Below are 12,710 nucleotides of genomic sequence, written 5' to 3' on the forward strand. Positions count from 1 at the left end.
CGCGCTGGCTGTAGCTTTTAACCTTTAATTAACTTGAGCACAACTCTAGAATAAGCAACGAACTGCAATGTGTATGGAATGATCATGGTTACATCTGCAATGGAAAATCATGTTATTATTCTGGTACCTGTAAGGAAAAGATCAAACTAAAGTTATCACCATCACTGTAATGCAAAGGATAATGTAAGGTCAAAAACTTCAATTTATGTTTAATGCAAAGCTGGTTATATACTTCTGATGAACTAATAATGCCATATTAAAATAATGAATGATAATGAGAAAAACATCCCCTCCTTATTCTACAATTCGTATTTAACCACCTCTCTTGGTAGAGTTCATTTAGATTGGTTGGTTTCCTGGCACAGTACCGGCTTTTAAGAATAGTCCAAACATTTTCAATGGAGATGAGGTTGAGGCTTTGGGAAGGCCATTCCCAGAAGCTTAATGTTAGCCTGCTTTATCCATTCCAAAACATTGTCCTGCTGGAACACCCAGCTGTGTCCAAGTTTCAAACATCTAGCTGCTGATTTGAGGTGAAGTGGAAGAATTTAGAAGTAGTCATCCGTCTTCATTATTCCATCCACTTTGTGCAATGTACCAGCAAAACAGCCCTAGAGCATTAAACTGCCACCCACCATGCTTGTAACTTTGTGTTTGGCTTTAGTGTACAGTACCTTACCTGAACAGCAACACTGAGCATTATTATGTGAACTGTGTGAGCAAACAGCTGCTGTGATGAAGAAATCATCTTTCTTGTTTTTGTACAGGGTCACTACCGTTACTGTGAGGCCTTGTTCTCCTTGGGACACTATGAAATGGCAATCAAAGCAAATAAGTTTGCCCAGATGCTCTGTAAAGATGACCACGAGGGAGTCAAAGATCTGGAAACGCAGTTCTGCAAATACACAACGACACATCCAATGGCTCATCCAGGCCCACCTCGAGGATATGTCTCAGGTAAACTTAAAAACCCTGTCTTCTTACAGTGGCTAATGGTAAAGGGTTATTTCTTTTTTTTGTTTTGTTGTTGAATGTTTCCACTTTTTACCTTCCAATTAAGATCCTGTTATTGGTTTTAGTAAAAAATAATCTGTCATATCCCTCCAAATTCAAACTGATATTTCTGTTCTCTGATTTCAGCTGGACCACTAGAGCAAGGTCAAAGGTATGTATGTGCTTTGTGCATTTGGTAATAACCACTAGTAAAATTCTTATTTCATGCAGTTTTATTTTTTCTTCACAGTTTAAGACTCGGCCTCGTGACACCATCTCATAAGAGTCATCCAGCTGCCAGCACGTCCCCAAAGGTTTGTAACGCATCATTTGAGGTTGTCAGTAAAGCAGAATAATAAATTAGTTTGTTAGGTAAGGATAAGATTTTTAAGTATTTTTGTCGAAATATTAAGTGAATTAAATCTTTAATAGAGTGGTTTAATTGATAAACGATTAATAGTAATTCTGATAATCCAGTTTTCAATCAAAAATGCTCAACAAAACCTTAATTCAGGTTCTTTTTTGTATTTTGTAATCATAAACTTTAGTTTTCAGTCTGTTTGTCTAAGATAAAAGGGGAAATGTCAAAATATTGATATTTTTAATACAGAAGAGCTTATATGTGAAAGAAAAATGGAAGTGGCAAGAAAGAAAATGAGTAACAGTATTTGTAATGTTTATTTGTTTTTTTGTCTTTCAATTAAGTTTTTGTTTTAAGCGTTTACATTTAAGTTGACTTTGATTTTGGTTTTTGTTTCAGTTTCTTATTTCAGTGTTTTGTTTCTTTCTTTTTTTTAATTCTACGATTGATTATTAATTCCTTTTTATGCATATTTGTAAATGTATATGTATTGATAACTATGGTCTCATGATCTTCAGCTATAGATGTTCTTTGGTATCTATTTAAATTTTAATTGTGGTGGTTTTAAAAGAACATTCAGATGATGAAAATTTGCAGCTTTAGTTTTGTCACATTTTAAAAGTATGACTCATGTTTTGTTGCTTAATTTTAGAGTTGATATTTTATTTGTGTGTTAACAGGTAGTAAACATGGACAAGCAGACAAGTGAGTGTGTTTTCATCCGTTTGGTTTTTATCTTTCATCATATAGTTGCACTTTCCAGTATGGAAAACTAACCCTTTGAGGCTCTGAGGCTTATTTTGAAGTGTATTGCTAAATTGCCACATGACATGAATATGTATGATGACCATGAAGTGATACAAATTTAGGCTTATTTGCAGTTGATGACATGAATAGAATCAAATTTGAGTTGCTGTGAATTCAGATATTTGTTGTTCAAATCAGTGAAACCCATCAGCTGTGATTCTGACAGACTGTTGATTAACTCCTGACAGCACTCACAATCAGAAATTGAGGCCTTTTTGATGGTGTTCAAGGGCAGCTGGCTCAACTTGGCTTTTAAAAAAAACTTGGAGAAAAGTGAAGAAAGTTACAGGACCGTTTGGTCACTTTTAAAAAAGGTTTGAAAACCGGAAAAAAAGTAAAACCCCTCCTGGTGCCGGTAACCAACCGCCCAAAAAAAAACGCAATCAAAAGAGGAAAACAAAGGGAAAACTTGCCTCCCCCTAAGAAGAACAAAAAACAAAATAAGCCTTAACTTGAGTAACAATTGAATATATTCCTTATTTAACATAAACTGGGCCTTGCTGCAGCCACTCGGTCCATATTCTGGCTGAAACAAACCTGTTGACTCCCTTTCTGTCCCTGTCAGTTTAAAGCAGTCTGAGGCACTGAGCTCTGGGACTCACAGAGATTACCTGTATAAACACTGATGGCCTTAGTTAGAATTTTGTATGTTTAATATGAACTTTGTAAGAGTTTGTGTGTGTAAGATAGGAAATTTGGAAAAAGCAGAAAAGGTCCACTTTAAAGTCTGATATTCTCTCCCAAGGAAAAACTGAAAGGACTCCACAGAAGAACAGCAAAAGTAAAGACCTTAAACCATCTAAAAGGTTGGTGAAAACACTACTATTAATAACCCATAAAAACTGTCTCACTTTTCTACCACAACCTTTGGCTCCATTGGACAGTACTGTCAAGCACAGAAAAACAACTTCAGCAGGGGAAATGTTTAAGCATAATTTAAAACTTTTGTGTTCTGAAGTGAGCCGCTTTCAAAGAGTGAAAAGGGAGAGTCCAACGCCACAGCAAAGAAGAAATCAAAGAGCAAAACTAGTCATCCTGGAAAACAGGTAAGTTTCTCACATTTAGCACTGCTTCAAAGTCATCAGCAGTACCGTTACATAAAGTGGCCATCCTCTGTTCAGAGCCAGGTAGTGGTTGACGGTAAAGCCGACAGATTGAAAGAGTTCAGATCTCTGGTGGAAGATGCTCACACTGCAATGGCTGACCTCCGTACCCGCAACGCAGAGCAGGCCTTCAGCAGGGCACTGACCTTACTGGAAACTGTAACAACCAAGGTAATATTAGTTCTTACTGTGGCTAAACTAAAGTATGCTAAAGGCTAAAGTATGAATCCCAATGAACTCCAAATACAAAAAAATGTGTCAATAGTTTTAGTTTGTCTGCAGATTTGCAGTGTTGCGCACAAATTTTTGTTTTTTCCACATTTCTCACACTACACTGATCCTTTCTAGAGATGATGACATAACACTGAAACGAAACTTAACTGGATTATTTGTCTTTATGTACATAGCACTCTTCATACGCACATACAGACCAAAGTCCGTCAAAGTGCAAGATTTTAAAAAAGAAAAAAAGGATGGCAGTAAATAAAATCTTGCAGAAAACTTTGAGAAATATTTTTGTCTTTGTAAAAGTCAGAAAAATTAAAAGATCTGGCGTAAGATGTAAATTGAGGATAATAAATGTTTATCTTATTTTATTTTTTTTATTTAAAATTGGGATTAAAAATGAAAAGTTTCTGTTTGAAATTAGGTCGAGGTTCTTAGATCTTGCCCCAGTGAGTTGTTCACTGGGGTTAATTGCTGATTTAGAGCAGGGAGCCTATTCTGGCGAGTCACTTCCTTCCTCTTCTACCATGCTTCCTCTCACTTTTCATTATAAACAATTTAAGAAGAAGAAAAACCCAATAGGAACCTGTGAGATTATTCAACTCTTCTTGTGAGGAAGAAACTAAGTTTCTGCTCCCCTAAGCTGTACAAACAATTACTTTTGAAGCACTAAGTAAAGGTTTTAATCTTAATTCTTTTAGATGATTTAAAGTTTCAACAGAATGATTAATGTCCTTTCTCCTTCTCCTTCTCCTCCTCCTCCTCCTCCTCCTCCTCCTCCTCAGGAACTTGGACTTTCAACAATAGATGAGCTGTTGTTACTGTTTGGCCATGCGTCAGCCCTGATACAGATCGGCCGGCCAGAGGTAAGTTTTAAGCAAAGTGGTCAAATTTTATTTTTTGGCAGAAGCACCACTCTGCACCAGGGACTACAGCTAAGTCACCGTACATCCTTGTTGCAAAAAGAAGTTCTGATTGATAGATAAAGCAGTTAAGGCAGGAAATATTTTCAGTAGCAAAGTGGAACAAGGTGGACTTTGTTGCATTCACTTCATATGTGGTTGTCGTTCATATGTAGGAACTGACAGGAGCAGAAAAACTGCTGGAGAAGATCAAATCATACGACGAGAGGACGTTTCAGTGTCTAGTTTACTACGCCTTTGGCAAGTTATATCTCAGGGAGAACAGGTACACAACTAACATCAGTTAACAGCAGTTTTGCCACTGATTCTGACTTTTGGATTTTCAAACTGTACAATGTGTGGATTCTTCTGCTTCTGGCAGGTTTGCAGTAGCTCTGGAGCAGTTTTTAGATTCCCTGCAGATGGTCAAGAATCAAATAACACCTGGTAAACTCACCTGGCCTTTAACAAAAGAGATTGTCAAAGAAACACAGCCAGACTGTTTCAAGGTGAGCCTCAGGTGCTTTATATTTTAACAAATGTGTGATGTGAATCAAGCATTGCTCATGTTTTCTTTCGTTTTAGGAAATTCTGGAAGATGCTATAGAGTTGTGCAAGTTTCCTCCCCTTCCTGATGCCATTTGTCGCCTTGACAAATGTCTTTGCCCCGTGAAAGCTGAAATCTACTTTACTGACCCAGATTTTAAAGTAAACAGCATCCAGTCAATTTTTCACAGTTTAAAAAAAGAAAGAAAGATAGAAAAGATAGAAACCATAATGTTTTTTCTACTTTATGAAGGGCTTCATTCGGATATGCTGCTGTGAGGACTGCACAGTTGAATATCACGTCACATGTTGGAAGACCCTGAAAGCGTCAGCCTTCTCAGAAAAGAGTGAAAAGGTGAATTTAGACCTTGTTACAACATCCTTCTGTGTATTCTGTTGCTTTCTTGTTATCATGAAGCTACAATTTCCAGCTGTGAACAAACCTACTTGTTTTTGTGTTGCAGGATTTGCTGCAAGAAGCTTGTTTGACTCCAGACTGCATCGGTCAGATCTGTAGTATAACAATCTTTTGTCCGACGGGCGTGGTGAAGTGTAAGGTGAGAGGCGAAAGCTCTTTGAGGGGGTGGCGTAGAAACTCTGGTCATGAGTCACAGAGTTGTTGTTGACTCGATTTCTTCTGTCTTTTCAGTTTGAAGCTGCAGTTCCCAAACCGCAGACTGTGAAGAAGCCAAAGGTGAATCAGAAATGTACAAGGTGAGGCTGAAGTTACAGAGTTCATTCTGGATGTTTGTGAACTTAAGAAAAAACTAACAACTATGTAGCTACTAGCTAATAATTACCAGCTAGATGTTCTGGTTATTTCACACTCTTGCTTATACTTTAGTGTCAGCAGCTGTTTTGGCTGTAGCAGGGACCCGGTAACTCCCTCTTGAATTTATAAAGTGACAGTGTGTCCGTCTCACACCTACAAGCAGCTGACTCATCTGCATGCCTGTCCTGTGTGTACAGGGAGTTCACTTAAAGCCAAGCTCAAAGATTTCCCTGACCAGTAAGGGCTTTTAAACACCCAAATTGCAATGACTGCCAAAGATGCTCGTTCAGTCACGTGCGAGACCGGTGTGCTGATTTTTTTTTTTTTTTTTTTTTTCTGACATTCTTAAAATTTGCGTCACAGTATCTGCAGAGCTCTTCTATTTCAAACGGCTCAGCTACAAAGTGTGATTCAGTGTAGGAGTTACAAGTTAGGTGTGTCCACTAAAAAAAATCTTGGACAGGTTTGAGTCTCAGTGAACACCGGCCGTCGCCAGTATTTTTATTATTTTGTGTTTAACACTTGGCCTGATGTTCACACGCACAATGAAATTCCAGTGAATGCATCAGGGACTACTCAGAGTTGATTCTCTCTCCTAGAATACTTCAACAAGCAGAACCTGGGGATCGAACCATGACCGTAGTTTTATGATTCACATTCACGTGCAGCTGCTTTCTGAAAATCTGTACTACTTCTTGCTGTTTTTCAGTCTGAAGAAGTTAAAATCAAAGGAGGAGCACAAGCTAAGGAGGAAGCAGCATAAAGTGTCTTTTCAGGATAATGAGGATAAGCAGATTCTGCAACAGCAGCAAGACTCGGCAGCTCCGAGTCAGCAGAAAGGTGCCTCCTGTAGCTTTGTTAAAATTTTGTTAAAAAGGTTTCCTTTAGTTAGAATTTAACATTTTGACTTTTCTCAACCCAAACACTTGTTGATTCACCTTTTGTCTGTTCCCCTTGTTTCAGTCTGGTTAGTGTACAGAGATCGAGTTCTTCTGCAGATCAACCAGAATGTGGAGCTTCTGAGGGGGGAGAATGGCCTCCATATTTCTGTTCTCTTCAGCAGTCTGAAACCCTGGTTGGAGCTGGACTTTGCTAGGGGGAACCAGCTAGCTGGAAGGATGCTGAACTGGCAGCAGGAGCAGCTAGAGACTTTAGGACAAGTTGCTGAGCTGCTGCTGGAGAGGAACAACCGAGTTTGGGCTCGTGTATTTATCCAGGAGCTCAGTAGCTGTGTGAACATAAATCCCAAACTCAGCAATTGGGCGCACCGGCTCAATGACGGAGGTTGGTGTTTATCCACTTAATCTGATACTCTGAAATACGTGTCAGAAGAGTTTCTGTTGCATTACAAGTGGCTTTTTAAGGTATTCATACTGTTAAATGGATTATTGTTTCTTCTGCAGGTCTGAATGCTGCCCAGAGCTTCATTGAACGCTACGCAGGACGCTTGGAGCAACTGGACTTGTCTCTTCTGCTAAAATTTGGACCTTTGCAGGATATGATTATAGAGAAGTTGGGCACGAGCCCGGAGTTATTTTCAAGCATTGGCTTAACTGTGACTGAATACCTTAAACAGGCCCCGCCACATGACATGAGGCTCTTTATCTGGACTATGGACGAGCATAGGGATGAGTATGTCTCCTGCCACACTATTCTGGATGAATATTTTGATATGTTGGGTGAGTATTTTGAGCTCAACTAACTTTTGATTGGGAGAGCCTTCATTTTACCTCATGATTTTATTTTGTTTGTTTTTCAGATGGGCATTGTTCGGTCTTAAAAAAGTCAGATGAAAGTCAAAATGTAAGGTTTTTGGAAATCTAAAATATATCTGGCTGCAGGTCTATAAACTTAAAGGATTAGTTTGACGTTTTCAGAAATACACTGGTGGTGAGGAAAGTACTAAAACTATATTTTAGGGTGTTTTGAACAAGCACTTGGTGAGAGTGGGAAGGAAAAACTCCTTTTTAGCAGGAAGAAACCTCTGGCAGTACTAGGCTCAGGGAGGGGCAAACATTTGCCATAACCGGTTGGAGTTGAGGGGAGGGTAAATGGGACAAAAGGCCTGTTTATCCTCTGCCTAAAACAGTACATTTGAGCTCCTCCCCTTTGAACCATTCTGATTGGTTACCCCTCCCAAACTGAAGGTTTAAACAGCAGATGGGACTCCCGTGCTTATAGTGTGTGTGTGTGTGTGTGTGTGTGTGTGTGTGTGTGTGTGTGTGTGACCGATATTAAGGAGGTCTTTACTTAGTACTATCACCATAGATGATTTAGAGCAGGGATTAGTTGTGGATTCTCAAAATGAGCACACAAGGACTTTTCACCATAAGCCTCATCTACCCATTCATGCACACATTAATATAAACTTTTTCTTTTCTAAACCTTTGAGTGCTTTCTAACTATCACACACACTCAATTGGAGGCACGGTTGAGTAATGGCTGCCACAACGTTCCTTTTGTCCCGTCTCCCTTCCCTTACCTCCAGTTGTACATGGCAGATGGCTGCCCCTCCCTGAGCGTGATTCTGCCAGAGGTTTCTTCCTATTAAAAGGGAGTTTTTCCTTTTCCCTATTGCCAAGTGGTTGCTCATTTTTGGGGTTTTCTCTCTGTTATTGTAGGGTCTTTATCTTACAATATAAAGTGCCTCGAGGCGGCTGTTGTTATCATTCGGCTTTGTATAAATAAAATTGAATTGAATTGGGAGCACATTTGTAGTAGTACAATTAAGTATTTACCTGGTCATAGGTAAATGCTGCATTTAAAGAGGTAAATACAGCACTATATTGGAAGTCTTGGCTGAAACCTTCAACTTGGTTTGTCCACACAAGTAATTTCCTCAAATGTCAAACTATTCCTTTTAAAGTGAACTGATTTTTCTCAGTAACAAACATGGAGTAGACAACACCAAACTGGAGCTTTAGTTTTATGCTCATCACACTTGTTCTTCCTTCAGAATTCTCCTATCAAAGCTAAGAGTCGAGGCCGGAAAAAGAAACAGAAAGAGCCAAAGGTCAGAGGTTGCAATATTAGTTGTTGCATGTAAGAGGAATTAATTTATGCGGCGTCACACTAAAATGTTTCTTCCTTGTTTTCCTCTCAGGGTGTTATTGTTTTGTCTGGGATGAGAAGTGTTAATCCAAGGGATGAGTGGGACCAAGAGTTTTTTGAAGATGATTCTTTGTAAGTTCCTTTGTCTTCATGGACATGCAGAGACTGTTTTAGCTGAAACTTGTTGGTAACAATCAAGCTTTCTGTCTACAGATCATTCCTTGACACGCTCGATTCGTTCACTGTGCCGAGCCACCTTCGAGACCAAGTGGCGGAATTTGAGGATCAGTATGACAGCAGGAGACACAGAAGTCACTATAAACATATTTTGGACAACAACCCTGACTCAACAAAAGAGAGTTTGTATGAGTAAGTGCAAACACATTAAAGAGGTTACATTTACGCTTTCTTATGTGAGCATATATAAGTGCGAGTAATATTTGGACTGTCTGTCCCCCTACAGCTACTTTGCTCAGATCTTGGACGAACATGGTCCCCTGGTAGCTGAAGACCCTCTGCTGGTGGGTGAACTTGAAAATTTCCCTTCTGAGGCTAAGCGAAAGATCGAAGCAGCTGGGGGCTTCGAGCCGTTTCTCCTGGACTCCCTTCGCTTCATAAAGATCGGGAGGTGTATTGGCCTGGCGAAGCATGCAGTGTCCCTGCAGCAGGCTGAACGTGGAGCCAGCCTGGACGATCTGGACGAAATAGCTGATCTGGACGATAACTCTGAATCTCCTGTTTTGTATACAGGCGATGAAACTAGTTTCACAAGCTATATGCATGACTATTCATCTGCACAGACTGAAGGCTATACAGTGCTCCCAAATCCTTATGCATCTGGTTTTCAGCCCCTATACCAGCCAGTGATTGGGTCCTACTTTGCTTGGAGTAACGGTGATGATCAGGAGCCAGACAATAACTTTTCACCCAATGGCTACGAGGATCTGTATCTTGATCCCTCTGAGTTTAACCGTGGAGTTTGGGAAACTAATGCAACTTTGGGGACATCGGTGACAACCAATGAGATCTTTTTGAGCCATGCAAGCCATGCAGCAGTGCAGGTCAACACCAACACGTTTGTTTCTTTTAATTAACTAAGTGGAATATGTACATAAATACACACTGCTATGTGTCTGTCTGAAATGCTGTGTTTGCTGTGGCCTCAGACATGCCAGGAGGCCATGAGGAGTGTAGCGGTGAATACGGAGCTTCATGAGGGCTTTGAGAAATCCCAGGTCAGTCACAGTTTTTCCCATAAGAGGAAAGCCTCCAGCAATGTGATTCATAGCAAGTATTTTGTTAGTGGAGTTTTATTTACTGAAGCTTAAAATATTCAGTAACACTTTACAATATGGCTAAGACTAAGAGCGTAAATCCCCTGTAATTAAATGTAATTTTGAGGTATATTTATAAATAATAATAGACAAATATTTAAAGGTAAGTACACTAGAAAACAAGACAGTTGTTACAGAAAACAAAGAAATAAATAATTATACTGTGAGTAAATATAATTAATAAAAATAATAGTAGTAGTAGTCTTATCTACTGCACAAATTATAAGTGCTTAACATCTGTTCCAGTCTCGCACTGAGAGAGACTATAAGTCACTGTACTTGCATGGATTCAATGTAAAATATGAACATTTACTAGTGTTACTTCAGTATTTACAGTAAGTTGTCGTTTACTGTTCATATTTTCTCCAGGGTGACATCAACAAGCAAGAGAAGAGCAACAGGTCGCTGGAGCAGCAGATCAAGAAAATGACAAATGACAAAGTAAATGTAGGCGAGAGAGAAGACGTCGTTTTACTACAGGAGGAAGTGCAGAAGATCACAGCCAATATTCAAGTAATTTCAATACATTTGACATTTACAAATGTCATTAGCTGAAACTTAACGTGTCTGTATTTTAATTAATAATTTCTCTCTCATCAAGGTAACCAATAAGGAGCTGACGCTGTTCCAGCAGAAGCTAGAGGATGAGGTGAAGAAGGACCAGAAGGAGAAGAAAGCCAATCAGGAAGCACTGAGGTCCCTAAAGCAGGAGATAGAAGAGCTGTTGGAGCAACAAGGGAGGTAAGACTTTAAATCTTATCTTAAATCATTCTCTGTGTCGTGGCTGCTCTTACATTAATCTCTAAATTTTCTCAATTTTGTGGTCTTTTTATTTGTAGACTTGCCCAAAGCATCCAGGAGAAGAAAACCAGCTATGAAGCCAAGCTGAATGATTTCTTGGAGCTAAGGTAAGACAGGACAATGAAACTTAAAGTGAAAGTTTCTTTTTCTTCTTTTTTTTTTAAGATTCTCTCTCACCTTTTTTTCCCTCCAGTAATCAGTTAGCAGCTGAAAAGATGAGTCTGGAGGATGAGATCAAACGATGTAAAGCCTTGATTAGCTCGGCCACCAGGAGGTCTCACACAGCTCTGGTATTGCCTACACTTTGATACATCTTATTTCTGACTATATATGTTGATGTTTTTCAAGTCCCTCACAGCTCTCTTTTAGCAACAAGAAATGTTTATTTTAATGTATTATTTATTGCTGGTAGAGGTTTTTTTTGGGGGCACGTTGTTGACTCAAAAACTGACTTGAAATAATGACGACCCATCCTCCGCTTGTGTTACTTCACCAGCTGTCGCTAATGGAGAGCAGTCGGGATCAGAGCTTGCACGGCCTCTACAAAGAGCTGGCAGACGCCAAGGCTTTGCTGAACAAACTGGATGAAGCACTACACAGGTAAGAGCAGGAAAGAGTTGGCCTCGAAACGTTGAAGTGCTTTTGCTGTTTTTAAAGTACCAAAAGTAATCTGTAGCAAGACACTGAGTAAAACCTGCTCAGTCAAACAATGCATGTAATTAAGTAAAGTAACAAAAGGGACTATACTATATTGTGTTTAAAGGTCCAGTGTTTGCAAAAATAAATTAAGTCTGCAGCACTCTTTTATTTTTTGCATGCACCAGATGAAAATTTCTTTTTAAAATTTCTTTATGAAGCTTTTCGCAGCAGTGATGTGAGTTAAAAAGGATGGGAATTTGTTCCTGTTCAAACTAAATGGATTTTCTTTAAAGCACTGGAGTGAGGTAGGGCTATGTCTGGTGCCATAAGACCAGACTGCATGCCGGCCTGGTATGCACTCCTACACCGTCATTTTACTGAGCCAGTGGAGAGCGGTTGGCTCTGCCTCGATGAGCTGAATCTTATTAAGGTCTTGGTGCTTTGGGAATGTGAATATTCCCAGTGGCCGGTGTTGATGTTGGAATGGACCGGATATAGCTCAGATGTTTTCAGGCTTATGTGTGATATCTGACTTCTTTGCAGATTCCCAAATCAAGACCTGGAAGCAGCGAGAAACAGCTGCAGAGACCAGATCAAAGAAGTGGAAAAGAGAATCTCCACTGCTGAGGTACAAGAACCCTTCAGATCAGACGTATGTTTGTGGCGCAGGTGTAAGATCGGGCAGCTTCATAAGCAGCAGGACTCGACAAAGATTTTGCATATAACTGCGATACTAAACTCAGGCCTCATACAGTCATTTAGAAAAATGTCTCCATCAAATGTTTAGCTGTCATTGCTTGAGAGGTCTTCAGTCCTGCCCATCACCTCTATGGGTGGACTGAATTTAACGCAGCAGCTTATATTTTACCTGTGTGGAGAGATCACCGTATGACATCCCACACCTTATGACACTCCAGAACAGCCTGATAAAATAAAACCACGCACAGTCAGTCTGTCTTTAAAAGAATCAGAATCAGAAAGGGTTTTATTGCCAAATGTTGAGCAGGTTTACAAGTGCAAACATACTGTCATAAATTACGCTTAAATAGACATGAAAATAAAAATAAGAATTAAAAGTGCTAAGTAGATAGATATATACATGAGTGCAGGTGGTGATCAGTGCCAAACATGGAACGATGCAGTGAACACAGCGTAGGGTCATGTGTTAGTGGTGGG

General features: G+C 39.6%; 1 protein-coding gene across 2 annotated transcripts in view; it reads left to right on the forward strand.

Moving 5' to 3' along the window:
* ttc3 (tetratricopeptide repeat domain 3) overlaps positions 1-12,710 on the forward strand; it is a 30,944-nt gene that overhangs the window by 12,264 nt on the left and 5,970 nt on the right. For both annotated transcript variants that reach the window (XM_005748326.1, XM_005748327.1), the window contains 29 exons: positions 768-957; positions 1,141-1,165; positions 1,244-1,307; positions 2,035-2,059; positions 2,907-2,967; positions 3,120-3,207; positions 3,283-3,435; positions 4,275-4,355; positions 4,568-4,677; positions 4,774-4,900; positions 4,977-5,099; positions 5,191-5,292; positions 5,402-5,494; positions 5,587-5,651; positions 6,419-6,549; positions 6,673-6,993; positions 7,113-7,388; positions 7,469-7,512; positions 8,666-8,722; positions 8,813-8,892; positions 8,974-9,129; positions 9,224-9,821; positions 9,927-9,995; positions 10,464-10,607; positions 10,696-10,835; positions 10,934-11,002; positions 11,089-11,185; positions 11,392-11,495; positions 12,078-12,162. In XM_005748326.1, the coding sequence (XP_005748383.1) occupies positions 768-957; positions 1,141-1,165; positions 1,244-1,307; positions 2,035-2,059; positions 2,907-2,967; positions 3,120-3,207; positions 3,283-3,435; positions 4,275-4,355; positions 4,568-4,677; positions 4,774-4,900; positions 4,977-5,099; positions 5,191-5,292; positions 5,402-5,494; positions 5,587-5,651; positions 6,419-6,549; positions 6,673-6,993; positions 7,113-7,388; positions 7,469-7,512; positions 8,666-8,722; positions 8,813-8,892; positions 8,974-9,129; positions 9,224-9,821; positions 9,927-9,995; positions 10,464-10,607; positions 10,696-10,835; positions 10,934-11,002; positions 11,089-11,185; positions 11,392-11,495; positions 12,078-12,162 (3,678 nt within the window). The remainder of the gene's footprint in view (positions 1-767; positions 958-1,140; positions 1,166-1,243; positions 1,308-2,034; positions 2,060-2,906; positions 2,968-3,119; positions 3,208-3,282; positions 3,436-4,274; positions 4,356-4,567; positions 4,678-4,773; positions 4,901-4,976; positions 5,100-5,190; positions 5,293-5,401; positions 5,495-5,586; positions 5,652-6,418; positions 6,550-6,672; positions 6,994-7,112; positions 7,389-7,468; positions 7,513-8,665; positions 8,723-8,812; positions 8,893-8,973; positions 9,130-9,223; positions 9,822-9,926; positions 9,996-10,463; positions 10,608-10,695; positions 10,836-10,933; positions 11,003-11,088; positions 11,186-11,391; positions 11,496-12,077; positions 12,163-12,710) is intronic.

This window comes from Pundamilia nyererei, unplaced genomic scaffold (genome assembly GCF_000239375.1).
Source record: "Pundamilia nyererei isolate P.nyererei 1_Seehausen unplaced genomic scaffold, PunNye1.0 scaffold00219, whole genome shotgun sequence".
In the NCBI taxonomy this organism is placed as follows: domain Eukaryota; kingdom Metazoa; phylum Chordata; class Actinopteri; order Cichliformes; family Cichlidae; genus Pundamilia; species Pundamilia nyererei.